Genomic DNA, 27,288 nt, shown 5'->3' with positions numbered 1-27,288 from the left:
TCTTTTTTTTTTGTTTGTTTTGGTTTTCTGTCTAACTCTCGGGTGTAAAGTTAGTTAAAAACAGAGAGGTTAGGATGACAGAGTCCACGGCTCAACAAAAGCTGGAATTAGCCAGATTTGAGGCTGAGGAAAAACAAAAGGAACATGAAAGACAGATAGAACTCATGCGGATGGAAATGGGGGCAAAGGACAAAGAAGTGGAAGTCCAAGGGCAAATGGTAAAATAGTTTGTACCTTGGGGAAGTTTTAACCTAAGCTGGTAAAAGTAAGCTTAGGAGGTTTTCATGCAGGTCCCCACATCTGTACCCTAGAGTTCAGAGTGGGGAAGGAAACTTGACAGTGATTATCAAATCTTAGTTTAAAAAAAAATTGAATCTTTTCTACATAAAAAAAAATATACCACTTACATGAATACCCAGTTGGCTTCCTTCTCCAACAGGGCTTCCTTGGATGATGTGTTACCCCTAAACTATGCTTCCCCTGGAGCATTAGAGCTGAGCAGAGCCAGACAGTGAGACCTTTATGGCCCTAAAAAGAGGTTTTGAGTAAGTTACTTTGTAATTTCTTCATAGGCTGGTTAGTGGGATATTGTATATAACTTGCTCAAGTAAACAGAACGTTGTGTTGTCCGTTCACCTCTAAGGGTCTGATTCAAAGCACATTTACAGCTGAATTTAAAATTAATACAGGAGTGGCCTCTATCAGAGGACCCTCAGTAATGTGACCTTATGCTGTCTTTAACTGTTACTTTGGTACCTCCATATTTTAGGTCTCAGGGTGAACAATGGTCATTACTCTGAGGTCCTTCTTATAGAAAATTGAGCCAATTCCTGCCATAGTACTGCAGGATCTATATGACTTGCAATAACTTACACCACCAAGTAAGTGAAGGACAGAGGAAGATCACCTCCTACTGGGAAGTTAGTTAATAGCTGTGTTATGTGGCTTTTGGGTTGGTTCGTGGATTATTTAATTCATGTTGCTGAAGTAAAGAGAATGGTTTGGATTGATACTTGTGATTCGTGCTTAGCATTATTTTGACACCTCCACCTCAGTGTGCTCAACAGAATGACAATATTTATTACTTGTGTGTGATTCCCTACTAACACAAAAAGGCAAGGCATCGTGACTGTATCATTTCTCAACTGCTGTTTCTAGCTTTGGATGTGTGGGCCTGATTCTCACCCCATTGAAGCTACTGAGTATTTCAGTGGGGCACCAGGATCAGGTCCTCTGCCACAGTTGCAATACCGTTTCACTTTCTTTCTCCCCTATATGAATGTTGCTATAAACACAGGGCAGCTTGTAGCACTGTGTCTGCACGTGACGTAACAAATGACTTAATGGTACCTGCTGATTATGCTTGCCACTCATTTTTCTCACTGTTAAGACATCATAACTGTATAATGGGCTTGATCCTCCTTCCATCGACCAGACACATTTAAACAAGCTGTACTATCTGCAACTTGAATGCTTCATTCAAGATCAAGATTTTCTGGTCTTGTGGCTTTTGCTCAGAGTATCTTCTGTACATATAATGTTTAGGTTTTAGGGGTTTGTGTTTGATTGGGTTTGTTTTTGTTTTTTACACATTCAGCTTTTATCTTTGCTGTTGGGATTTTTTTTAAAATAGTTTCTGGGGTAGTATGATTTATCTCCATGAATTACATAGCCCAACTCTCTAACCTGCTGCAGATACCAAAATGCAATTCCTAAACCATTTTCTTGCCAGCTAGATTTGTTTCTATTCATGTCACATAATCCAGTAACTGATGGACAGTATTCTCCTAGGAATTGTTTTATAGTTACTCAGTTTTGATTTCAAGGACTCTGTCCATTTTCACAAACTCCCTAGAATATGGATGCAGGTCACACAAACACTGGGAAACTCTAAATTATGATAATGCTTAAAAATAATATTTAAACAAAAAGAACTCTATAGATCAGGCCACTATGGCTTTAAAACTGGTAAAATCCCAGTTTAGGGCAGCCATAAAAGTATGATCATGGACTGAAAAATTTTATGCCTAGTTTTAACCCAGACTATTTACAGCCAAATTTCTAAAACCCCTAAAAATGCTTTGTTTCGGAAGTGCTAGTACCACCACACCCGTTGAAATAAAAATGATACTTGTTCTGTATATTATTATCCTATTATATATTATGTAACAAGATTTTCAAAGGTAGTCTTAATGGTACTCTGGTGGAGAATGACTACAGATCATAACAATTCCTTTTTTAGTACTTTAGGTTCCTTAAGTTCCAAAATATTCTTGATGGTTTCTTTTTATAAATGAATTTGATTTCCTTTTCTATGACCTGTAATTACATGTCAGTAACAAACCAAATTGCATATCAAACTATTGTATTCTGCGATTTCATAAGTTTGTGTCTAAGTTGCATGATATTCCTTTGTCTTAATTTTTTGCTTCTGTTGTATTTTACAGTTCAATTTCACCATTCAGTATTGAGAGCACAAGGCGCCAGAGGAGGTCTGAGTCCCCAGACTCCAGGAAGCGGCGCATCCATAGGTGTGATTTTGAAGGATGCAACAAAGTATACACAAAAAGTTCTCATCTGAAGGCTCACCGGCGGACACACACAGGTAGTACTTTGCTGAGAATATAATAATAATGCTTAGTACTTATACAGCATTTTATATCCTCAAAACTCTTTACAGAGTTCCTCATGACAGTGTTGTGAGGGGAGATACAGTACCAGTAAGTGAATGTAATAGTTTGAAGTAAGTGAATGTTATAATTTTACGGGCAGGTACACTTAGAAACAGGTTGCTGAAGTGGCCAGAGACAGAAACAGAGGGGAAGTGTCGACTGTTGAATAGGGCATTAGGCTAGGAGTCAGGAGACCTGATTTCTGTTCCCAGCTCTGCCAGTGGGCACGCGACTCTGCCTTTGTTTCCCTTCCACCCTTTGGGGGTTTTTTTGTCTCTTCAGATTATAGGCTCTCAGGAGTAGGGAGTGTCTTTTACTCTGTGTTTGTACAGGGAGGCATCAATGTCAGTCGAGGGTTGTAGGCATTACTTTAATACAGATAAAACATAATATACAGTAATAACAATAATAATGAAATGACTTTGCAAAGGCCATGGAGGTAGTCAGTGTCAAAGCTGAATGTTGTGATACTAAAGAACTCGGGATAGAATTTTTTCAGCAACATTTTTAATGTCTTATAACTTCAGATCTAAGCATTAAAACGAAGTTGACTGCCAAAGCATCTGCTCTTTTCTGTTTAATCTCTCAGTGTGTCTAGGGCAGGGGTGGGCAAACTTTTTGGCCCGAGGGCCACATTGGTGTGCAAAACTGTATGGAGGGCTGGGTAGGGAAGGCTGTGCCCCCTAAACAACCTGGCCCCAGCCCCCTATCCTCCCCCTCCCACTTCCTGTCCCCTGACTGTCCCCGTCAGAACCCCTGACCCATCCAACCCCCCCTGCTCCTTGTCCCCTGACCGCCCCCTCCTGGGACCCCCCACCCCAAACCGCCCCCTCCGGGATCCCACTCCCTATCCAACCCCCCCTGCTCCCTGTCCCCTGACTGCCCCGACCCCATCCACACCCCTGCCCCCTAACAGGCCCCCCGGGACTCCCACGCCTATCCAACCCCACCTGTTCCCCGACCCCTGACTGCCCCATCCAACCACCCCCTGTCCCCTGACTGCCCCCCGGAACCCCCTACCCAACCCCTCCACCGCCACACGCGCCGCTGCCACCCTTTTACCATGCCGCTCAGAGCAGCAGGAGCTTGCAGCCCCGCTGCCTGCACGGTGGTGTGGCTGCGGGGAACAGCAGGGGAGGGGTTGGGGGCAAGCTTCCCAGGCCAGGAGCTCAGGGGCCAAGGAGTTGTTATAAAGTTATTATAACTACTTAAATTAGCAGTAAATACAACTCCTTAGTTAGAACTTATGAATCTCTGGCTCACAGTCCCATGATCAGACGACTAGACCATGTCCACTTTCAGTACTTATATTTCTTTCAGTTCATCTTGTGACAGATGCAGCTAGTTGGGAAATGGGAAGTTATGATCTAATGATAAGATGACACTACAGTACACTTTTGACATGGAAAAGTCTTGTATTAATTTAGACTTGATGTATCTGGCACAAACTATCTCAGCATTTGTATGTGTTGGAAAAATTTATTGTGGAAAAGAATAACAAATTTCCATTTTCCAGGTAAAATCTGGGGACCAGTTCAAACTTGTTAGAGAAGTGAAATCATTAACACGTCTGCATCAGTTTTCCCAATAGGTCTATTTGGTGGGTGGGATTGCCACCTTTTGTTGAAAGCAATACTGAATCAGTCTCCATCCTTATCCCCCCTACTAAAAAGAATCCCCTCCCAAAATGGAAGAAAAGCTCCAGTGGCCTATTAATTGTAATCAGCTTTTCTTCTAGGCAGGCTGTGCTCTTCTCCGCTTCCTGTAACTGCCCATCCCTAGCCGCATTCCTTATATTTTGTTTGACTGTCCTCCCTCTCAGTTTACTCTTGTTTGCTGTCCTCTCTTAATTCTGCTCCCTCCTCCCCTCCGCACATACACACACACTCTGATCCCCCTTCAATCTGATTCCAAGTTGATGGAGGTGGCCAGCACCTCTGAAAGTCAGGCTGGTCACATATTTAGGGACCTAAAGCTAGGCCCCTAAGTTTGAAAATGGCATTAGTATCTAGAATTACTTTTCAGTAGCGTTTAGGGCGTAAAGGAGTCTTTGTACCTGTACCACACGACAACTGCTTTGGGGAATCTTGTAGTGATCTTTTTTGCTGGTTTGTTCCTTCTGAAAATATCTCAAAGAAAAGTACCACAAAAAAACTCACAGCATGTACACATGTTGACTGCTTTATACTGTTATGCTTCTATCTGTGCTTCCATTTACACAATAAAAATTAAACAGAAAGAAGGTGAGTATCAAATTTAGGCAACTAGTTTATCAGATAAGAAATTCTGCAATGTGTTGTTAAAACTGAACAGGTTTACAAAACACCTTTCCGGTCTCTGTGAGAAGTTCACATAGTCTTCCTTAAATGCAGCATTGACTGTGAATTTACAGTAGGTATTAATCTCATCTTGCATTTATATCTTAGTTTTTACCTTTGCCTCAGGCAAGCTGAGTCAATTATTTATGTATGACCCATAGCAATTAGTGTGCAGTATTGGACAGGTATAAATGAATTCTTACAGCCATGCACACAAGGGTGAGCAAGTTCTTTTTGATAAAAGATCACAGAAACTTGGCATTGTATAATTTTAATTTTTCATGCTGTATGTGTTGCGCCATTTGATCTTGCTACAAATAATTTAGCTGAGCAGAATTGGTGTGAAAGCTCCTTAATATTTATTTGTACTGTTGATATATATTTACAGCAAATGAAATAGATACATAATCATTTTGATACAGTAAACTTTTAAAAATATTTTATTAAGGAATTTTGACATTAAACTATAGTTCTTTTCAATTTAATTTTTAAAAAGGAACTGTAGACAGTAATATCATATCATCTTTTCCCTGTGTGACCTGGATACTTGAAGATGCCATCAGTAGCAAGTACTGTTCACCAATGTTACTTCAAATGCTAGTGTAAACAATTAACTCTCATTCTTGGCTATTGAATCCACTAGGTGGTGAGCTTGAATAAGAAATTGTTTCTGCAATTAGAAAATCACAAAACATTCAAACTGATCTCGCTATTAAATTAGAACATTTCATAAGTCACCAGTACCAGCTATCAAATTTATCTTTTCAGTATCAGGTTTTTATTATTATTTTGCCAAATCATCTAAAAAGGTTAGAAAATATCAGGTATGATGGGAGCCTGAAGGGCTTGCAGTCAGCGTGTGCTCAGATTTATTATCTCCCTTAAGAAGAAGAAGAAACTATGAGAAATCAGATGACCTGGGTTTTCTCAGGCTAGTTTCTGTCTCACTGAACTCACAGAAAACTGGTAATATGTGACTCTTCAAATGAGTAATCTTTGTAGATCAGAAGGGCGAAAGCACTCTACTGTATTCATACCCAAAGTATGTATTCATTGCATTCTACCTATGTACTTGTATGGTCCTAATCCGTGCAATAACTGAGCAGCATCATTCATACCGTGGAATTTAATTGCGTAAAGTTGTGAGGGGTGGTTAACTGTGTGGTGGCAGTAGTGGTGTTATTTTATTAGAACCTCCTAAGGAGGCAAACACCTGGCGATAGAAAGTAACTTGATATGGGGAAAGGGGGAGGGGGGGAAGTCATTATTTTTAAAACGTTTTAATAGGTCCTACAGAATTAAATTTCCTTTACTTCTTCAAAGTTTTCCGCAGAGTTGGTTAGACATTTCAAAATTAGAATGTTGATGAAATTTTTCATCGACATTTCAATGGGGAAAAAACGTATTTTCAGGAAAATTTTGCTTCAATTTTCAGTCAGCCCTAGTTTTTAGATCTTTCTCTGTAACTAGAATGGGGCGCAAATGTCAAATGTTACAAATTTTTGACCAAAAAAATTGTGTGTGAGGGGGGAGTTGTGCAAAGTTTTTCACTTTTGTGTGAGTATGTTTTTATCTCCTCTGTAGAAGGATGGAAATTTTGAAATTTCAGAGAAAAGCAGGAAAATATTGCAAAAATGTTCAGAGTGTATCATCCGTCTTCACATTTTTTTCCAAACAACTCTAACTAAAATCTAGCTGTGTCCCAAGGAACATGAAGCTGATATTTTTAAAGTGTTAAGACAAAAGCTATATACTTGGGTAGGGTTCTTTTTCTCAGGACAAATCCAAGACTTCAAATTATTCTCCATTTACAAATTTAAATAAGTATGTAAGTATCTTCAGGGTTGTTTAGGCTAGCTGCCATAGCATGGCAGAGGAGATGTTACATGTATTGGGGCCTTTGGGATGGAGAGAGTTGTGAGATGAAGAAACACTGAGGTTCTTTTTCACCCACAGCAGCTTCACTTAACTTTGTTTTATATGTATGAAATAAATAATGAAATATAGGAATATCAAAAGAGTCACTGTTCGTATTACTGCAGGTTTTCCTGGTTGGTTGTTGTGCTAGTCTAGGGGAGCAATCCTGTATATTGGCATCTTTGGAAATCTAATGTGCTTTAGCAGCCTTTCTGCACTGGTAGAGTCTTTATCTCAAATGTGGACAAAGTTTATGTACTGCTGTTTACAATGTGGCTCCCCTGTAACTGAGAGGTGTGATCTGTAAAAACTACACTTGCCAGCATACAATGTTCCATCTTGATTTAAACAGCCACTCCACCTATATCAAAGTTGGTCTTTGCTTATTAGGGCCTATAATTTTCACAGGCAACATTGATTAAACAGAGAGAGTGAGAGAGAATGTAAATCTCATATATTTTATGAATTTAAGACCCAAATAATCCTCAGGACTCAAAATGGGCCAAATGTGGGGGTACATGTGAAAATCAGGATATGGAGCAGTGCACTGAGGAGCCAATGGTAGCAAGGCTGATACAGGTGCTAACGGCTCAGGAAATGGAGTTGATTTTTGCACACATGGCCCAGAAAATACAGGATTCAAACTGGATTTTTCCATGATTCTTTGGCTCATCTGTTCCAGGGAAAGCACGGCTTATGCCCACAGCTTCCCACCCCACATACCAAGGGATAATGTGGTGTGAGCCATGCAGAGCTGGTGAGTTTTTCCCACAAAGTAAGGTCTTAGGTGTGGCCCTTTGATGCTTCCTGAGAGTACCCAGGGTTGTGAGGCACTAGGGTTGCCAACTTTCTACTTGCACAAAACAGAACACCCATGCCCTGCCCCTCCTCCAAGGCCCTGCCCATACGCTGCCCTTTCACCAAGGCCCCACCCCCTGCTCACTCTGTTCCTCCCCGCATTGCTCGCTCTCCCAACCCTCACTCGCTCATTGTCACGGGGCTGGCTCCTGGGGCTGGGGTGCTGGAGGGGGTGAGGCTCCAGCTAGGGGTGCAGGCTCTGGGGTGGGGCCAGAAATGAGGAGTTCAGAGTATGGGAGGGGGCTCCGGGCTGAGGCAGTGGGTTGGGGTGTGGGAGGAGGCATGGGCTCTGGTCTGGGGGTGTGGGTTCCGGGGTGGGGCCAGAAATGAGGGGTTCAGAGTTCAGGAGGGGGCACTGGGCTGGGGCAGGGGGTTGAGGTGTGGGGGGTGTGAGGGCTCGGGCTGGGTATGAGAGGTCAGGGGTGCGGGAGGATGCTCCGGGCTGGGACCAAGGGGTTCGGAGGATGGGAGGGGGATTAGGGCTGGGGCAGGGGATTGGGGTGGGGTGCAGGCTCTCAGCGGCGCTTACCTCAAGCAGACAGTCAACGGCCCAGTTGCTGACCAGAACTGCCAGGATCCCTTTTCAACCGTGTGTTCTGGTCGAAAACCGGACACCTGGTCACCCTATGAGGCACCTTGCTACCACTGGCCCTTAGCGCAAGGAAGTCTTGTCTGTGTCTGCTGTGGGTCCACTAGTCCCGGGCAACACGAGCACTCCCTTCTAGGCCTGTTCAGGCCCCACTCTCTATACAGGTTAGCGATAGGCACACTCCAGACCCTGAGCCCTCTGACTGTTGACCTGGAGTGTCCAGCCTCAGGTCTACTGGACAAAGCTTTGCTGCTTACAAAGGAGCAGTACTCCCAGCTTACAGTTTCACATCAGATCACCGTTCTGCTTGACACACAGCATTTAGATATGTTTCTAGTGAAAGCAAGTAAAAGTTTATTTAACCAAGTTTAGAGAGACAAGTGACAGCAAGTAGAAGTATTGGAAACAAATGGTTACATATAAAATAAAATCAGAACACACATTCTAGAACCTAGACTGACTTAACTAGATGCTTTCCTGTTTTATAGAGCCCTGCTCACCCAAAGTTCTTCCAGCCATTTACAGCCCGGCTTGGCTGTGATCCATTCATGAGACATTCATGTCAGCTTGCCTCCTTGATGAAAGATCCCGGGTGTCTTTGCATCCCCAGATATATCAGAACAATCCATTGTCCTTATTCATAAGCAAGACATCCCCCTGCTGGTTGTTTTTTCCTGAGTACTCCTTTCTTGTAGATTTCAGTCTCTCAGTCAGCAGCTGGCTCGCTATGCAAATAAGACTATAAGAGGGAGATAAGCGTCTGTTACCCCCTGCTTGAAAGGAACCTGTCCAAGGTATGTCACCTCCTGGTTACCTGCCTTAAGAACATAATTATCAGTACAGACAAATAAATATTAAATATTATCAGTACATACATTTCACAATGACTGTGAGGAGCAATAGGCTACTGGCTCTTGGCAGAGATCTCACAAGTCACCCTTTCATGAATTATTACACATATATCTGACACAGGGGACCTCTGTAAAATCCTGTGCACCCTCTGTGCCCTCTGTCAGTTGTCATCAAGAAGTCACTGGGTCAGAGACACTGTGCTCATAATTTTTGCCTTCATTTCAGGTAAATCTTATAGTACTTTGATGGAGAAATTTTCAATTTACACTGGTTAATATTTAACTTTACAGATTTTTTATTTTTTTATTTTTCATTAATATAATAGCAATGAGCAATAAGGTCAAATAGGTGTCTGAACCTTGGAGGGTGGGGGTGAGGGTGTGTCATTGATCAATAGCATCACTCAGATTTGAGAGTAAATACTTATAGCCTTAGACATAATGAAGGCCATTTTTCAGTGTTGGGCTCTTCACCAGTGTTATGTGGAGACACTAAACTTTTCAGCTATGCATTTGTGTACCTGAGAAAGTGCCTGTATTTCCTATGACAGAAGTTGTTCCTTTTCAGCTGGTTTGAAATGCCAGCCAAGTAGAGAGAGGGCTAGTGAATACATGGGTGTTTTGTTTAGTCTGTGCTTTTTCAAACTTTGCATTCCTCTCACTCACTGTTGCTCCATATATTATTTTAATATGAAAGGACACCTGTCATTAGTCTTTGTTCAGATTTTCCTTTCAGCGTTTCAGAGCAGACTTAAGAAATAAGAGGTACCAAAAAAGTTATTTTTGCTCTGTAGGTTTTAAAACTCCATTTACTATCTGTTTTTTGTTTTTTTTTAAGAATTGTAAATGCCTTTTGCCAGCTGTACATGACAAAAATATATTTATTGGCTTGTAATCCCTTCTTTAGACAAATATTAAGAGGAAGCATTATCCTTTAGATAATCCGTTTGGATTTGGTTTTAGTTTTGTAGAGTTTTGGCCTAGTCTAAAATTAACACATCTCTTTTCCCACTCCCTCCCCCATGCATGTCTTGCCTGCTCCCTTAGCTCCAGTCCTGCAGCCCTTCATGTGACTATACCAATGGGTTTAAAGGGCTGCAAGACCAGGCCCATATCCTGGGCTAGAAAACTGGAAATTTAAATAAACAAAACCAATTTATAAATTACTGTATTTTAAATAAAATAGGAAGTTATATTTGTCTTGGGTTCACTTTTATTTTTTAAGAAAGACTTTCTAAAATGTAGTGCCAAATTCAATAAACAGTAGAGTTTTTCACTGTGGAAACCAGTGCATCTCATGGAAGTCCCCACTTGTAGGCTTCTGGTTCTTTCTTCAGGCTGCTGCAGCATGGAAGATAGCCAAATTCTTTTATTGAACTGGGCTCCTAGAGCCTGATCCTGTTCCTATGGGAGTCAGTGGCTTCACTGTCATAGGATAGGGCCCATAATATTTAAAAATTAGGCATCAGATAACTCATGAAATTGACAATGGGCTATGGGGACTGACTTCCCAGTTCTACTGCATCCCGGGTAGATAGCATCTAATAGCCTGATAGGGTACATCTACTCTGCAATAAAAGACTCATGTGACAGCCACGGCTGGCCCAGGTCAGCTGACTTGGACTGATAGGGCTCAGGCTGCTGGGCTATGAAATTGCAGTATAGACATTCAGGCTCGGGCGGGAACTCCGGCTTTGGGACCCTCCCCCCCACGCAGGGTCTCAGAACCTGGGCTCAGCCCAAGTCTGAACATCTTCACTGCAGCTTTATAGCCCTGCAGCCTGAGCCCCGCAAACTTGAGTCAGCTGACCCAGGCCATCTGTAGGTCTTTTACTGAAGCGTAGACACACCCATAGCCTGGGTGTAATGAGATGAATCTCTTAGTCCAGTTCCTCATGGGCAGCAGTCCACATCACAAAAAGCTAGTACTTCCAATTCTCATCATACAACCTCTCTGCAGACAATTAAATTATTTCATTAATCTGGAGCTGTTTGTGAGCACTAAATTCACCTTAAGCACACACAAAGCAAGGGAATAATTATTCTGCATTGTAAGTCTGATATGGGGCCAACATGGAAAAGTGCCCACACTTACTCCAAAGCACTTTGTTGGGAATGATGTAGGAAAGTGGTCTAATTTTATCTGTGATTGCTCTTGTCTCTAGGTTATGAAAAATATTTGCAGCAATGCCTCTTGACTTTGTAAATATGAAATGCATAGGGGTTTTGTCTGTGCATGGCACAAGGAAATACTGATTTTTGTTATGCAGAATAAAATCTTCTCTAATTTATCACTTAATATTTTACCTTCCAGAACTACAGTTCTTACAAATTCTCATGGCCAGATTGTAGTCCAGGATGCACAGCCACAAAGCAGCATAAAGGACAGTAAAACCCCTCCACTCTTACACACACCCATGGGTATGTCTACACTATAATTAAACACTTGCTGCTGACACATGTCTGCTGACTCTGGCTCGCTGGGCTTGGGCTACAGGGCTGTTTAATTGTGATGTAGACATTTGAGCTCCAGCTGGAGCCTGGGCTCTGGGACCCTTCCCCCTCATACAGTGTACATCAGAGATGCCATGGCTGTAATACAAATGATGGTTGGAGACAAATTCCAAACCTCTGATGTACTAGGGGCAGGTCCTGAAAGGACCTGATAAAGCTAATTCTGTAAGTGAAGTCTTTGACAGATACGAGAATAGTAACTCTGTGAAAACTGCAGAAAGACAATGCCGGACAGGATATAAGGTTGGATGCAAGAAATACTAGATGATTGGTGGATGCCCTTGTGCCTCCATGGAAAAAGTTTCTAAACGTGGTGTCCAACAAGAAGTCACTTGTAAAATTCCTCTGTGAATATATCATTCCAAATGCACCTGAGAGTGTAGGAACACACCCAACACAAACACTCCTTGCTGGAGGCTTTTCCAATGGGGAAATAGCAAAGTCCATCACCAGTAGAGGTGCTGAAGAAGCCCAAGACTTGCATAGTACTCAGGAGGAAGTGGACACAAGGATGCTTCTGAATGTTGTATGTGCAGCCTGGCTTTTGGGTCTTTTGGTGTCAAAGGAATCATAGTAATTAGGTCACCTGATAGAGATATTTTGGTCCTTGCTGTTCACTACTTTCCAAAAATGGAACACATAGGTAGCATGTGGATTGAAGATCGGGGGAGGGATAGCTCAGTGGTTTGAGCATTGGCCTGCTAAACCCAGGGTTGTGAGTTCAATCCTTGAGGGGGCCATTTAGGGATGGGGCAAAAATTGGGGATTGGTCCTGCTTTGAGCAGGGGGTTGGACTAGATGACCTCATGAGGTCCCTTCCAACCCTGATATTCTATGATTCTATGAAACAGGCACTGGTATTACCAGCACAACTGACAAGGGTCGCTTTATATCTGTGTGTGCAATTTGTGATGTACGCACTCGTGACTTCAGCAGCACACTTCCTGCTGTACACACATTAACAGGATATGACTCTGTGTCATCCCTATTGGATTTTGGGGGCAGGGGAAAGGAATGTGTGTTTAATGTTGTCAAAGCAAAGGTATCTTACCACTTCAGAGATCTTGCAAAATTGGGAGAGAGTGATGGACAAACTGCAATTTCTGCAGCAAGGAAATTGGTAGCCATGCTGTATGACAAGACCGAGAAAGAAAAGGAGACCCACAGAGGCCAGAATCGCTTGCCTTTCAATCTCGCCATCAAAAGGGACAAGTCACTGGCCAAACTCCCCCCATGTGATGACAGTTGAAGAACATGTCCAAAGAGCATCATGAGCAAGCCAAGATTTAAATGCCTTTGCACACAGGTGAACCAGATACGGGATCACCATTGCAATATGGATGGCAAAATGTGGATGATGAATTACCGCCTGTGTTCCTTTAGGGTCCAATGGTACCTTAACTTCTACAAGATCATATTTGGGCCTATACCAGTAGGTGTCACTGCACAAGAAATTGAGTCTATAGTTGGAACAATCTTCCCTGCACACAGTGTGCATCCAAGGCAATGAAGACTGCGGTAACTCTCAACAGAGATCATAAAGATGAACACGGTGATGATAATGATGTTGACTGGAAATGTCACCGGTGCTGTTACATTTCAGTAATACCTGTACAAATTTATTATTAGAGTTTGTTGTTGTGGTGCATGGAGGTCACAGAGAAATTAAATTTTATGTCTTGAAATAATAGATAGGGTCATTAAATAACAAATGAATGCAAATATTTCAAAGTAGTCATTTTAATGTGTTAGTGGTGTCATTGTTTATTCCCATTTCTAAGGTAATGGCACCACTTGACAGCTCCACATGATTCCTCATCTTGAAGTAGATGTAATAAGCTTTCAAATGATGCATGATGTGCATGTGTGTAGAGTGAGTACACTTAGTCATTCAAATTGGTGGTGTCTGCCACTGGCCTATTTAATGAGACTGTGAATAACTTGGGACAGCGCCCATCTCATTGTTCTGTGTTTGTACTGCACCTAGCAAAGTGGGGTCCTGATCCATGGCACACACACAAACTCACTCTCCTGCTGGTAATAGCTTATCTAAAGTGACCATTCTCCTTACAATGTGTAAGGAAACCTGTCACTTCCATTCTGTGAACACCTTGAATTCTCTAGAAAAGTGTATTTTCTTCTGCAAAACTTTTGAAACCTTTATAACTTTATTATTACCTTTGATTTAATAATTATTGTCACTCACATTAGTGTTTACTATGTGTTAAGCATCAGCAATGTGATTGGCACTGTGCAATAGGTAAAAGATAAAAAATCCCTGTCCCAAAGAGTTAAGTCTATCTGTCTGTCTTAGAGTATTATATAGGTCCTATCAACATAGTGAGTCAAAAACCTGAAGAGTCAAAATAAAGCAGTGATGGTGCAGGATTTTGGTTTTATTCTCCTCTCCATTCTTCTGATACAGACACAGTAAGTTGGGTATAACTTTGTGCATTTATTTCCCCACATTATGAATGACTTCTTGTGGGCAAGGCAGAAGAAGAGATTTTTTAGGACAGTTTGAAGGAGAGAAGGGTGGTGAGTTGGCAAATGAGAACAAGCTGGTCATTGTATGCATAGAGGATAGTGTGAAACCATGCACAAAGACAGGAGGCAATAAATATGAATGATTGTGAAGTGGAGGGGACACAGTGGATATAATAACAAGTAAAAGCCATGCTATAGAACGGGGCAGAGTAATACAGGTGAGAGCAAGAGCTATATGTAGAGGGAACATGTAAAGATAAGGAAACATAAAAGTAATTGACTTTGAATTGAATTATCAGTGACTGAGAATATAAATAATAGCATTAAGAATTGTCAAAAGCATCATGAAATTCCCTCTGTTCTATTGGATGTAGATTTTATACTTACTTTTAATTGGGGAAACTGTTTTATCCCAATTTGCACATGGAGAAACTGATTCCCTTTCCCAAGGTCACACACTGAGTTAGTGTCAGAACAAGGAATAGAACCCTGAATACTAAGTCGTATGCCCCAATCGATTATGGTAGATTATGCTCCATCTCAGTCTTATAATTTAGTTCCCAAACTTGCTCAGCTGATATAAAACACACGCCCCTTGTCCAAGAGAGATGCTGTTGTCATGCTGTCTGGAGTGGCTCACAACCATGAGTGTCTACCTCAGGGCAGACGGTCAAAAACAGGACAGATACCCCCAAACTAGTGGTGTGTTCTGTAATTAGATTTCACGAAGCCAGTAAAAAATGTGAACTCCTGAATCACTATAACCATCCTACCATGAAGTCACAGACACTCCCCTTAGACTCTCCAGTCTATCTTACCACCAGGACCAACCAGACTTCGTGATAAATGGTTATTTACTCTGAAATCACACAGTGGTCAGGAAAAAGAAAAGGCGTACTTGTGGCACCTTAGAAACTAACAAATTTATTTGAGCATAAGCTTTCGTGAGCTATAGCTCACTTCATCGGATGCATGCAGTGGAAAATACAGGGGGGAGATTTTATATACACAGAGAACATGAAACAATGAGTGTTACCATACACACTGTAACAAGAGTGATCAGGTAAGAGCTATTACCAGCAGGAGAGAGAAAAAAAAAACAACCTTTTATAATGATAATTAAAATAGGCCATTTCCAGCAGTTGATAAGAACGTGTGAGGAATAGTAGGTGGCGGAAATAAACATGGGGAAATAGTTTGACTTTGTGTAATGACACATCCACTCCCAGTCTTTATTCAAGCCTAATTTAATGGTGTCCAGTTTGCAAATTAATTCCAATTCAACAGTCTCTCATTGGAGTCTGTTTTTAAAGTTTTTTTGTTGAAGAATTGCCACTTTTAGGTCAGTAATCAAGTGACCAGAGAGATTGAAGTGTTCTCTGACTGGTTTTTGAATGTTATAATTCTTGACGTCTGATTTGTGTCCATTTATTCTTTTATGTAGAGACTGTCCGGTTTGGCCAATGTACATGGCAGAGGGGCATTGCTGGCACATGATGGCATATATCATCTACCAGTGTGGCCCACCTTGATTATCACTACAAAAGGTGTTGTTGTTTTTTCTCTCCTGCTGGTAATACCTCACCTTACCTGATCACTCTCGTTACAGTGTGTATGGTAACACCCATTGTTTCATGTTCTCTGTGTATATAAAATCTCTCCACTGTATTTTCCACTGAATGCATCCGATGAAGTGAGCTGTAGCTCACGAAAGCTTATGCTCAAATAAATTGGTTAATCTCTAAGGTGCCACAAGTACTCCTTTTCTTTTTGCGGATACAGACTAACATGGCTGCTACTCTGAAACAATGGTCAGGTTGCTTCCAGTCGCAGGATACCAGACACTTACCCTAGATTGGTACCCTAGATCTTACCAATCCTTATCAAAGTGAGTAAGTGAGTGAAGATCTGAGCACAGGGAATCAGAATCTGAGATCTGTAAGTTTAATTCTACCATTCACTCTTTCTGGGGCCTTGAGAAAGTCACTCTCTGCCTCAGTTTCCTTATCTGCAAAATAAAGATAATACTCACTCACTTAATAATACTGACCTCCCCGGTCTGTGATGAAGCCTGATTATTGTAAAGCAATAATCATTTTTAAAAATAGGTTTATAAAGCACTTTGAAGAGGGAAAATGCTTTAAGTGTTGTTGCTTTTCATTAAAAATTCAAAACTTTTTGACGCTACTGTTTAAAATTAATTTGAATAAAACTTAAACAATGTCATTTTTTTGCCTTTATACTGCTTCTACAATCTGTTGTCTTCCTCTGGGAGTGCCTAAGGCAGCAAATTCTACAATGGCCATTTTGTTGTAAAGAGATTCTTGAACTGTTCAAACACTTTACATTTGTTGGGGTCACTCCCAAACTTAGTCATCTGTTGTCACTGTCAATTTGTGAATCCCAGCCCAACTGCTGTGTCAGTGTGGGTGTGGTGGGACTGTACTCTCCCTTTCGGAATTAATTTGATGGTGATATAAGCACTGCTGCTGGATGACACAGGTACTCCACACTGGGCATTTTGTTACAATTACACTGCAGCAATAACTTCCTAAACAGTGAGAAGTAATTGTAAGCCTTTGCCATGGATTTTCAATATGGCCCCGATCCTGCAAACACTTACACACGTGTAACTTTATTCACATGAGTAAGCCAGGGGAAACAATCCTGCGTTTGGCCCCTTCTCACCATTCCCAAGAGGAATCTTCCTGCAGTCGTATGTTTGATGCTGTCTCAGCTGAGGCCTGTGGGCTTGCTGATCAACTGACAGAAGAGCAGATTGAGCATTCAAAGAAGCCTTTTCACTATTTGACAAAAATGGCAATAGTGCTATAACAGCAAAGGAATTGGTGGCAGTGATGTGGTCATTTGGTCAAAACCCAACAGAAGCTGAATTACAGGATATGATCCTTGAATTAGATGCCCTGATGGCAATGCAACAATTGATGTTCCAAAATTTCTGGCAACGAAGGCAAGAAAAATGAAAGATACAGCGTGTGAAGAAGACATTAGAGAAGCATTCTGTGTGTTTGATAAGGATGTCAATGCTTATATTACCGCTGCAAAACTTCATCATGTGATGACAAATTTTGGAGAGAAGCTAGCAGATGATGAGATAATTAGGGAAGCGGACATAGATGATGATGGTCAAGTAAATGACGAACAATTTGTACAAATGATGACAGCAAAGTGAATACATCATATAGAACATGCATATATAGATCAGCAATGTTACGGATATGCATGTTTGTAGGACCTAGGTCCATGTTTGTCTGGGTTTTTTTTTAACTTTCTAGGGCCTAGATCCTTAGGTCCTTACTCAGGGAATACTCCCACTCATAGCAGTTAAAGTACTGCCTGAGTAAGAACGGCATAAATATTCCAAGCGATTGCTCTAGTTTAGTGGGGCTGGGCATGTGGAGATTCTGCCACTACTTCTGAGGTAAATTGGTTGTAGACCTACTTCAGTTGCATTATTCTACACAACAGATTATGTTCTCTGGGGTAAATTTAGGCCTCAGTTAAATCTGTGCAACTCTACTCAAGCCAGTTAGGTTACGTGGGTATAAGAGGGCAGCATTTAGTCCCCTGTTTTAAAACTCTTCTCTTTCAAATCAGACTCAATTTTCAGGTGTTTTGATTATGTATTTTTTTCTTATCAAAAACAGAATTTTATCATTTGGCTATTTCACAAATCATAAAAGTTAGAGGTGGAAAAGACCTAGGTGATGCAGCCCATCTTATTGCCAATTCATATTATTCCCTACAGCATATTTTCTAGTGCATTCAGTCTAATTTTTAAAATGTACACTATCATCAGTCTTTCAAAATTATGACTACTGTTGTAAGAAGGGTCCACAGAAGAAAGGTGAAAAGGATGAGAAGCATGGGAAGATTTCCATGCAACAAGAGATTGAAAAAATTGGGGCTGTTTAGTGTAGTGAGGCAAATAAGACAGGACATGACACCAGTGTATAAAACGATGAATAGGATAGAGAAGTCCATCCAGGAATCCTGGCTTATCCTTTCTTATCATATAAGAACAAAGGAAATCCAATGACACTGAAAGGCAACATGTTTAAATTGAAAATTGGGACTTTTCCCCCCCACAATGGAATTACTCTGTAGAACTCATTGACGCAGTTTATCATTGATTCAAAAAGCACAGGAAATTGATATATTAGGGCTGTCAAGTGATTTAAAAATTAATTTTGATTAATCACAGTTTTAATCTCATTGTTAAATAATAATAGAATGCCATTTACTTAAATATTTTTGACATTTTCTGTATTTTCAAATATAAGCTCGGGGCTGGGGGCTCTGGGCTTCAGACTTGCTCGGGGTTTCAGCCTCCCACAGGGCACCAGCCTCCAGTCTTCAGCCCCCACACCGCCCGCGGCACTCCAGGCTGGGGTTTCAGCCCTCCTACCACCTACAAAGCTGTTGGGGCTTCAGTCCCCCTGCTTCCCACAGAGCTCTGGGCTGGGTCTTCAGCTCCTCATGGCACTCCGGGCTGGGGCTTCACTCCTCCTACCACCTCCAGAGCTAGGACTTCAGGCCCCCTGCTGCCCATGGAGCTCTGGGCTTTGGGCTTCAGCCTCCCTGCTGCCTCTGGAGCTGCATGCTGGGGCTTCAGGCTGCCCACGGAGCTCTGGGCTGGGACTTCAATGTCCCCTCCACCAACACCACCACCTTTGGAACTCTGGGCTGGAGCTTCAGCCCCCTTGCCGCTGATGCCTCCCTCCCCACCCAGAGGTATGCGATTAATGTGCTAAAAAAATTAACACGTTTATTTTGTTTTCAGTTAATCACAGGCGATCAATTGACAGCCCTAATATATATAAATTCATATGGATTATTAGAACAGTCACAATTAAAATACATAAAACCTCTTTTTACAGGACATAAGCCAACCACTAACTGCCTGAGGGTAGAAAGAAATTTCCCCAAAGGCAGTTTATTCCATAATTGTCTACAGGGGAATTGAAACATTTGACAGCAATCCCTGTTCCTGGGAAAAGCTTCAGTAGAAAATCACATCAGTATTGCAGGGGAGAGTCCGTATGACAAAGAGATCCCTTTTGATGCCAGGGGCTCTCCCCTGTTCACAGAATTTCATGAAATAGCTATTTTAGGGTATCTGAGTGTCTGTGAATGGGGAGAGTGGGGGAGCACTTTCCTTAGGTGATTGATCTTATGGACGTGGTCAGGTTAGATGGGAGGAAAGTGATTGTTTAGGAATTCCGGGGGCTGGGAAATAGCTGAGCATAGGAGATAGGTTGTGAAAAGGTAAAAGCTAGATTTTGGCTAATTGATTGAGCATTGTGGTCCTTATTCAGTACATGCTTAACATGAAGTCAGTGGGACTTAAGCATGTGCTTAACGTTAAGTATGTTCTGAAGTGCTTTGCTCTGAGAGTAAGATGGGTGGGGAGATAAATCATTTAATAACAATAATTAAGATACTTGGAAGGGTAGCATCTGGGCTAGGGCAAGGGATGTTTTGGACAGATATTAAAAATATTTGTGTTATTAATAGAAAGTAGAAATGACTAGTTCCATTTTGGATTTGAGTCATACCCGCAACTTATTAAACATAATTAACCTTTCCAAACAATAGTAGAGTTATTTTGGACAAGAAAATTGACATTACTGACTAGAGGCTTCTTCTCCCACAATGGTCCTTTTTCAGTCCTGCCTAATCCATTTAAACCATACATTGCACGATAGTAGTCATGCTGCAGAACTCCACCAGCCACTTCTCTAGGACTAAAAGTGCACTCTCATTGAGGTGCCTTACTTTTGCTCATATTTTCTTACCTATCAGATTTCAATACAAAAACCAGGAAGCCCGAAGGTGGAACAGGACATTAGGGGCCAGGTCATCCCAGCCCAGTAGGGGAAAAATTTTGCAGCTTCATTGTTTTTTTTAAACTCCATTGATTCACAGGGTTGCACCAACATACCCTCTGTGGCTCAGGTTTCTTCCTCCTTTTCCTATCCTCTCTTTTTTCTTCCATTCCTACCCACAGTTAGTCAAAGAGGAACGGGGTGATTCCAGGCTCATTCCCAGTACCTGTTTTTCCAGGGCTGAGCAGGCCGAATTTAACGGGAAGGAAGACAGGCTGCTGCAGCCGGAGTACTCCAGCTCAGTGCCACAGACCCACCTCCTTCCACATCTTCCACATACTTCTTACCTGCAGGGTTGTCACCTTAGGGAATGCCCCAGTTGGAGTGGTTCACTACTTGTCTCTGGTATGTCTCCTTCCTAGTTGGGGCAGAAGCCACTTCCCCGGCCTTCCTCCTTCGTCCAAGTCAAGAGACATTGGGGCCTTTTTGTGGGAGGGAGGCTGTGATGGGGGAAGGCCCTGAGTCTTACAGAGCTCTCAGGAGCTTCAGGTAATCTGGATATGATTCAGAAAATCACCCACACTCTGGCTTAATGTACTGCACTTAGACTACTGTATCCCCACTTTGCCTTGGAAGCCTCTACTACCACGGGAACCAAAAAGGTCTGTTTCAGTTAGTCTGAATGAAAAGAGATGTACAATGTGTTGAGGATGGGGGCACAGTGATGGAGTGACACATGCTGTAGTTAGAAATCATTCATATGACACGAGGAAATCATTGGTATAGATCTGCCAAGTCAGATGGAATATTGTACATTTGTACAGCATTCCACACCAACTGTTTGTGGTAAGGGGGTTTAAGAGAATTCCGTGGCAAATCTGAATACGTTTTGTAGCACTTTGTCATTGGCAAGAACAAGTAGCCAGCCATCTGCCATTTAGCTCATGCTCATACACCTCGTTTTGGTGCAGAATTTCCAGAGCCAGATGCCATGGACATCCAGAAGACAGTAAATATTCAGCATTTTGCATGCAATGGAGGATCACAGAATTAGATTGACAAAGTTCGTATCCTCATTGTTGCTTCCAGCTATGTATTGTAACCAAGTCAAAACGCAGAATACTGGATTGTCTTTGCAGTAATTGTTTTAGTTCACCATCAGACGTCAGAAGCAGTGAAATTGTCGTGTGTTAGCTGGCATATAGGTATAGTATATCCTAGATGGTTTGCAATAGGTAAACTCTAATTAGCTCAAATGTTGCTACTGCTATACGTATATATGTGTGCAGCATATGAATTCTTTATAAAGTCACATGCTGCCATTTCATCTAGAGGTTTCAGGTCTTATCCCTCTAAAACATGGCAACAATATTCTAAACTGGGAAATCAGTGAGATTTTTCCTTTGAAATTATAATGTGCTCAGCAAGTGTTTGTTGACTTTTGGAGAGACACCTGCAGGGAGGTGGTGTAGGGGGCCAAGGTAAGCGTTCTGTCACTGTTTTATGTAATTGAAGTAGTATTTTGCTACTCATTTTGCTCAGGATTCCAGGGAGCCTAAATATGAACCAGAACAAGAGTGGCAGATGGTTTCTAATAAAGAAATCATTGAGGTAGAGATGCTTTTTTCCTCATAACACTGCTTGTGGCTGGCTGATTTAGCAACTGCAACCACAGCATATCTGATGAGTTTCAAAATTCTAATTCAATTTGCCAGTGGAGTTCCTTAAAGCACACATTTATGTGTACAAAACCACCCAAGATGGATTTCTTTATCAGTTTTTGATGCACACTAGACTGCTGAATATGGGAGATACCCAAGAGCAGTTAACATGTCACCACAGAGTGCTGGGGTGGTGATGAAATTACCTAACTTTGTGGCCTATAAGAGGAATAGAAATGGGTTTGCATAACAAAATTAATAATTTGTAAATGAATAAAATAGGGTTGTTTTGAATTATTCTGCTGGTATTGTATTGACTTATATAGAACCTGTATTATGCAGTGCAACTTTACTTTTTTAAGTACAACATTTTCCAGAGCATTCAGAATTGGTCTCACTCGGATCTCATTGAATTCACCCTAACTGAACAAGAACATGGAAGGAGCCTCGCTGGTTGCTCTTTTTCTGTTTCTTTTGAGAAATATATTTTATTTTTATAGACTTTATAATGTGCTAGTAAATGTTCTGTTGTGTGGTTTGTAAAAATGATGGAGCCTTTCTAACGAGAGACTTCCCTTTAGCAGTCTGCCTTTGAATGGAAACTGAGGAGAGTCTGCTATTTTGAGAGCAGACGTGGACTGAGGAAGTGCAGGCTAAAAGGATTGCACTGTTATAATGGCAGTGCTTGCACAAAGCTCTGTCCTCAGAGTGCTGTTGCCTTAATCCGGTTGATTCTCTTGGTCATGTGACTCCTCTAGGACTAACGAAATCTGGACCAAAATATTTTGTCTTTTGGTACAGATTCAGAAAGTACAAATTTTGAAAATTTTCCTTAGACCGCCCAGAGGTCATGGGAGTGGGACGCATGGGCTTGAAGTGGCTGGGATCAACTGAATAGAAAGTCACTACGTGTGTTTTTCTCTCTCTTGTCTATCCTAGGAGAAAAACCATACAAATGTACCTGGGAAGGGTGCACCTGGAAGTTTGCTCGCTCAGATGAACTGACAAGGCACTATCGCAAGCACACAGGAGTGAAGCCATTCAAGTGTGCAGACTGTGACCGCAGCTTTTCCCGTTCAGATCACTTGGCGCTGCACCGCCGTAGGCACATGCTGGTGTGAGAAACGCTACTTGTCAAGCAGAATATAAGAGCTGGGTCTCTTAACTACGTGCATTCAGCAGGGCTGAATCCTCTTCTACAGTGTTAACACAAAGGACATTCCATGATGTCCACACAAAAAAGCAGGAAAAGAAGTGCCACTCTTCTCCTTTCCATCTGAAGTTAAAGCCCCCCAGCATGGCAATCCCCCAAAATGTCATCATGTTCACCTGGGTGATAGCAACCTAAATGCTACAAAAATGGGCATTATTTCCCATACTGTGTCCTTTAACAACATTTATGGCCTGTACATGTTCGCAGCTGTTGGACATTTTATTCTTGACAATTATTGCTATTTTGATGATCAGATAACACAAACCAATGACAAGAACAAGACCTCTAGACCTTTAGTATTCCATTGTCTCCCCTTTTTTTTGAATACCGTCTAATCAGTATATAAAATATCCCTCATCTGTGCTACAAACAAGCTGCATGAACGTCAGCGAGAAGATTTTGCTGGAGAGGTTCCGCTATCTGAAGTGTAGGGGCACTTAAGCAAACTTTTGCAATAATGATGGTGGTGTTTTACTATTTCACCACAGTTTGTCATTATGACCTAAAGGACATGTAACCTTTTCTTTTTCTTAGATTTTTTTGTTGTTGAAGTCTGTAAAACGAAATGGGGTAGCAGCATTTCAGCTGAAGTACAGTATAAGCATCTGTGCTCTGCTGTGGATTTGTTTAGAACAGTTTGTATAGAAAGACCCCATCTACAAGCTACTGCCCTGTTCTCAAAGTGCAGTTTTTTGTCACCCAGGCATCCTCCCCTTCTACATCCATGTATTTGATTACAAGGAAACAGTGAAACAAATCTTATATCCACTTGCACCAAGGTTAGTGGCGTGACCGTCCATGAAATGGAATTGAATGTACCACTGCTAGTGAGGAAAAGCAGAAAAGAAACAGCCAAATCTCGAACAGATGAAAGCAATAATGAATGAAATGGCTTTCCAGACAAAAACATATTGAGGACTTCCAAAACCCAATCTTTGTACCAACTAAGGTGGTCGTAAAGAAATAGCACATTGGATTTTTTGTGTTATGTTGACAGCTTAAACTATTCTTTCCGATGTTTGTTGACCTGCTAGGTACCACAGTTAAATATTTTCATTCCCATCAAATGTAATAGTTATTTTGTGGCTGGAAAGGTGAGATAGGTGAGGGTGATAGGAAACCCCCACTGTTAATGGGTTAATAAAGTAGAAGAGATGTTCTCTAAAAGAGATGATCAACAGGGTGCTAGTTTCCTCACTTGGAAATACAGGATAAGGAGACATTAGTCAACCCTCCAGTATGCTATAAATAGCCCTTCACAGGGATCCAGAGGTTGCCACTGCAGGTTCCACCCAAACCTCCTTAGTTTACATGAAAGCAAATTGTTTATCATTCCCATGCAGCCCTATAATTGTGAACCAATTTGTATTAATTAAATTACATGGTAAAGAGAGGAGGAACTCTTAGCAAGCAATTGTTCTTTAAAACAGAACAGGTTTTTTTTCTTCTTCGTGAGGATCTGTTATTCAGGTCAAAGTGACAAAGAGGCTTGGTGAGATGTTGTGTTTGTTGAGACGTTTATAGTTTAGAGACAAAAAGATACATAACACATAAAAGACAAAAGACACATAACATCTTCTGCAGTACATTTAATTATGAACATTTGGTTCCAGGAACGGCACAAATAAATTCATGATGCCACTTGATGCCGTGATGTTTGACCAGTCTGAATTAACTTCTGATTCCTGAAATAACAATTATTATGCTACAGGGCTTCTTAAATCAAAACAATCTTTAAGAAAAGTTCAACCAATAGCTGAGGAAGGCATAACTGGAAACACTAAAACAAGTGCAAATAATTGAAGAATAACTGTATAAAGATTGACAGGCCCAAACTTTGATCATCCCTAAATATATTTGTAAATGTTCTCCTGATACTGAACAATTGATCAGCTCTCCCAAATAAGGGCTTCAAGAGTGTTTAACTCCAGCTCCCCAACTAAAAGAGCAGCACCAAAAAAAAGTCTTTGTGGTCACTTCATGAGCTTGCCTCTTCCATGTCTCGTTTCCTGTCCTATTCTCATGATCAGGTACGTCATCCAAATAAAAAATAAAATTTCAATATCTAGCCTTCTCGTAACCAGCACTGGAGACCCCAGCATTGAGAGTGAAAGGGACAGTGTAACAGGCTGAAACAAACCTAGAGCACACAATAGGTGGGTGGGTTGTCATGGGGTCTCCTGACTATACAGCTGAGATTTTACTACCAGTGTTGCATCCCTCATATAAAGGATTGATTTTTCAGTGTATGTGAGATATCATTAGCATTGTCTGTAGGTTACATTTTGGACCCACCTATATTAACTTCAGTGTCCTCTTAAATATATCACTCCTTCTAAAAACTTAGGAACAGGGTTCAAGCATAAGTCAATGTATGAGATTTCCTTTAATGCACAATCAGCAATTACTCAAGTAGCAGTAATTAAACATAAGGAACCAGAATTTTTTTTTGGCTGGTCTTTACTGGTGCACAGAAAAATTCCCTTCAGCAAATAATGTGGTGTCTCTTCTTTTTTTTTTCTTTTCTTTCTTTTTTTTTTTTTTTGGAGCTAGTTTGTCTTTAGAAAACAAAGTTTATTGTCCAGAAGGAGATTGATAAACCAATCTGGGTAGTTTTCAGGAACAGCAGTAAGGGATGTCAGCATTTCTCTCATCTGATTACCTATTCATTTACATATTAAAAACACTGCAGCAGATAACAGAAAGGGCCTGGTTGTACTGTGGATTAGAGCAATGTGAAATGGGTAAAGCCATTAAATTCAGTGGAGTTACACCAGCGTAAAGCTAGCGTAAGGGACATCAGAAACAGGTCCAGAGACAGAAGTATCAAATACTGGAGTTTTTAAACAATCCCTCTTGACGCATTCTCCAGTTAGGAAGATTAAAATAAAACATGTGTGTGTGAAAGAGCTTTCATATTGCTATTCTATCCAGACAACCTCTCCAATCAGCTATGTCGTCTTTTGGGGTTTGTAGGCGCCCATTGAAATTAATGGGGAGCTTCACATGTGTATTTGAGCACACAGAATTTGGCTCAATATGTTTAGTGAGACCATTTTTAATGCTTCTGTTCTTGGTCTGAAATGATTTAAGAGAAGTTATCTTTGAAGAGAGAATGTCGGCAACCCACAATGTTCAGATCCAGACCTGAACTTCCTCTGACTCCAACGATGTTCTCAAACCAAAGGTTTTGGTTCAGAGCTACCTCCAATCTTTTGCATTCATGTAAAGTCTGATATTCCCTATTATAATTTCCTCTAAAATGCCAAGTTCTGTTGCAAATGTGCAACTTGAATGGCTTACAATATAAACAGCATGCAGCAATATCTGGTGTCATCTTTGCACAACACACTAGATCTGTACACATGCAGTTGTAAAACACAAATGTGAACCATCCCATTCTTGCAATAAGAGCAAATTTTTATCCTCCTCAGTGTGAATAAATAGTAGACAGGAAGTACACTGTATGCGTTACAGCTTGCATGTGCACCTATGCTACAAAGTGCTACGCTCCAAGTGATTTTAAAAGGCTGCTTTTGGTCTGGACCTTAAAGCCCAGTCATCAATAGTATCTGAAAACATATTGAACAAGTGTTCTCTTTGATACAGGATTTTTTAAACTTTACATTTTCATTACTTTTTTTAAACACCTGTACGATCCAGCACTTTGAAATCAGCTCATTGCAATGGCAGTTTATAAAGGTCATGAAGATGCAGTATTCCTTATTCTCCACTTTCTTATACTTAGCACCATTAAAAGTAAAATAGGTTTAAACAAGGTGCGTGTGAAATTGTTTGCTGAAATAATGTATAATGAAATTAACAGTGTTAAAAATGACATCAGTAATATCGGTATTTGGGGTAAATTCACTATGCAGAGAATGGACAAATAGCTGGGCAACACCCCAGAAATAATAATGGAATAATAACAACCACACGTCTCATTTTCCATTAACTGCATAGAAAAAGTACCCCAGGTTGTCATTGATAAATGTATCTTCTGATAATAAATGTTCTTTAATGGAAAAATTCTCTTTCTGCTTTATAGAGGGTGGCTGCCTCAATATGGAAATGAGTTTACCACCATTAAAATCTTTTTTTTAAAGAGGTCAGTGAGGTAAAGTGCATCTTCTACAGCATTCCAAAATTGAGAGCATTCAACATGTCCTCTCTGCCCCAATACACGCACACATCCACACCTGCATACAAACACTCACAGGTTCACATACCTCATCACATATGTAATCGGAAACACAGATTTTAACCATGATTTCAAAACCAGATGAAGAATTGGAAATGTATCGTACTGTAAAAGAAAATACCTTCACCTTATTAAGAAACCAGCTTGTATTACTGTAT

At 41.0% G+C, this 27,288-nt stretch overlaps 1 protein-coding gene and 1 pseudogene across 9 annotated transcripts in view; both read left to right on the top strand.

Moving 5' to 3' along the window:
• KLF12 (KLF transcription factor 12) overlaps nucleotides 1-26,958 on the top strand; it is a 370,886-nt gene extending 343,928 nt beyond the window's left edge. For all 9 annotated transcript variants that reach the window (XM_048852274.2, XM_048852249.2, XM_075129024.1 and 6 more), the window contains 2 exons: nucleotides 2,448-2,605; nucleotides 22,656-26,958. In XM_048852274.2, coding sequence (XP_048708231.1) covers nucleotides 2,448-2,605; nucleotides 22,656-22,837 — 340 coding nt within the window. In that variant the 3' untranslated portion in view covers nucleotides 22,838-26,958. The remainder of the gene's footprint in view (nucleotides 1-2,447; nucleotides 2,606-22,655) is intronic.
• On the top strand, nucleotides 17,065-17,399 carry LOC125644759 (calmodulin-like; annotated as a pseudogene).
• Nucleotides 26,959-27,288: the final 330 nt, after the last annotated feature.

Source organism: Caretta caretta, chromosome 1, assembly GCF_965140235.1.
Source record: "Caretta caretta isolate rCarCar2 chromosome 1, rCarCar1.hap1, whole genome shotgun sequence".
Classification (NCBI taxonomy): domain Eukaryota; kingdom Metazoa; phylum Chordata; order Testudines; family Cheloniidae; genus Caretta; species Caretta caretta.
The sequence above is the reverse complement of the archived record's forward strand: the minus strand, read 5'-3'. Positions and strand labels throughout refer to the sequence as shown.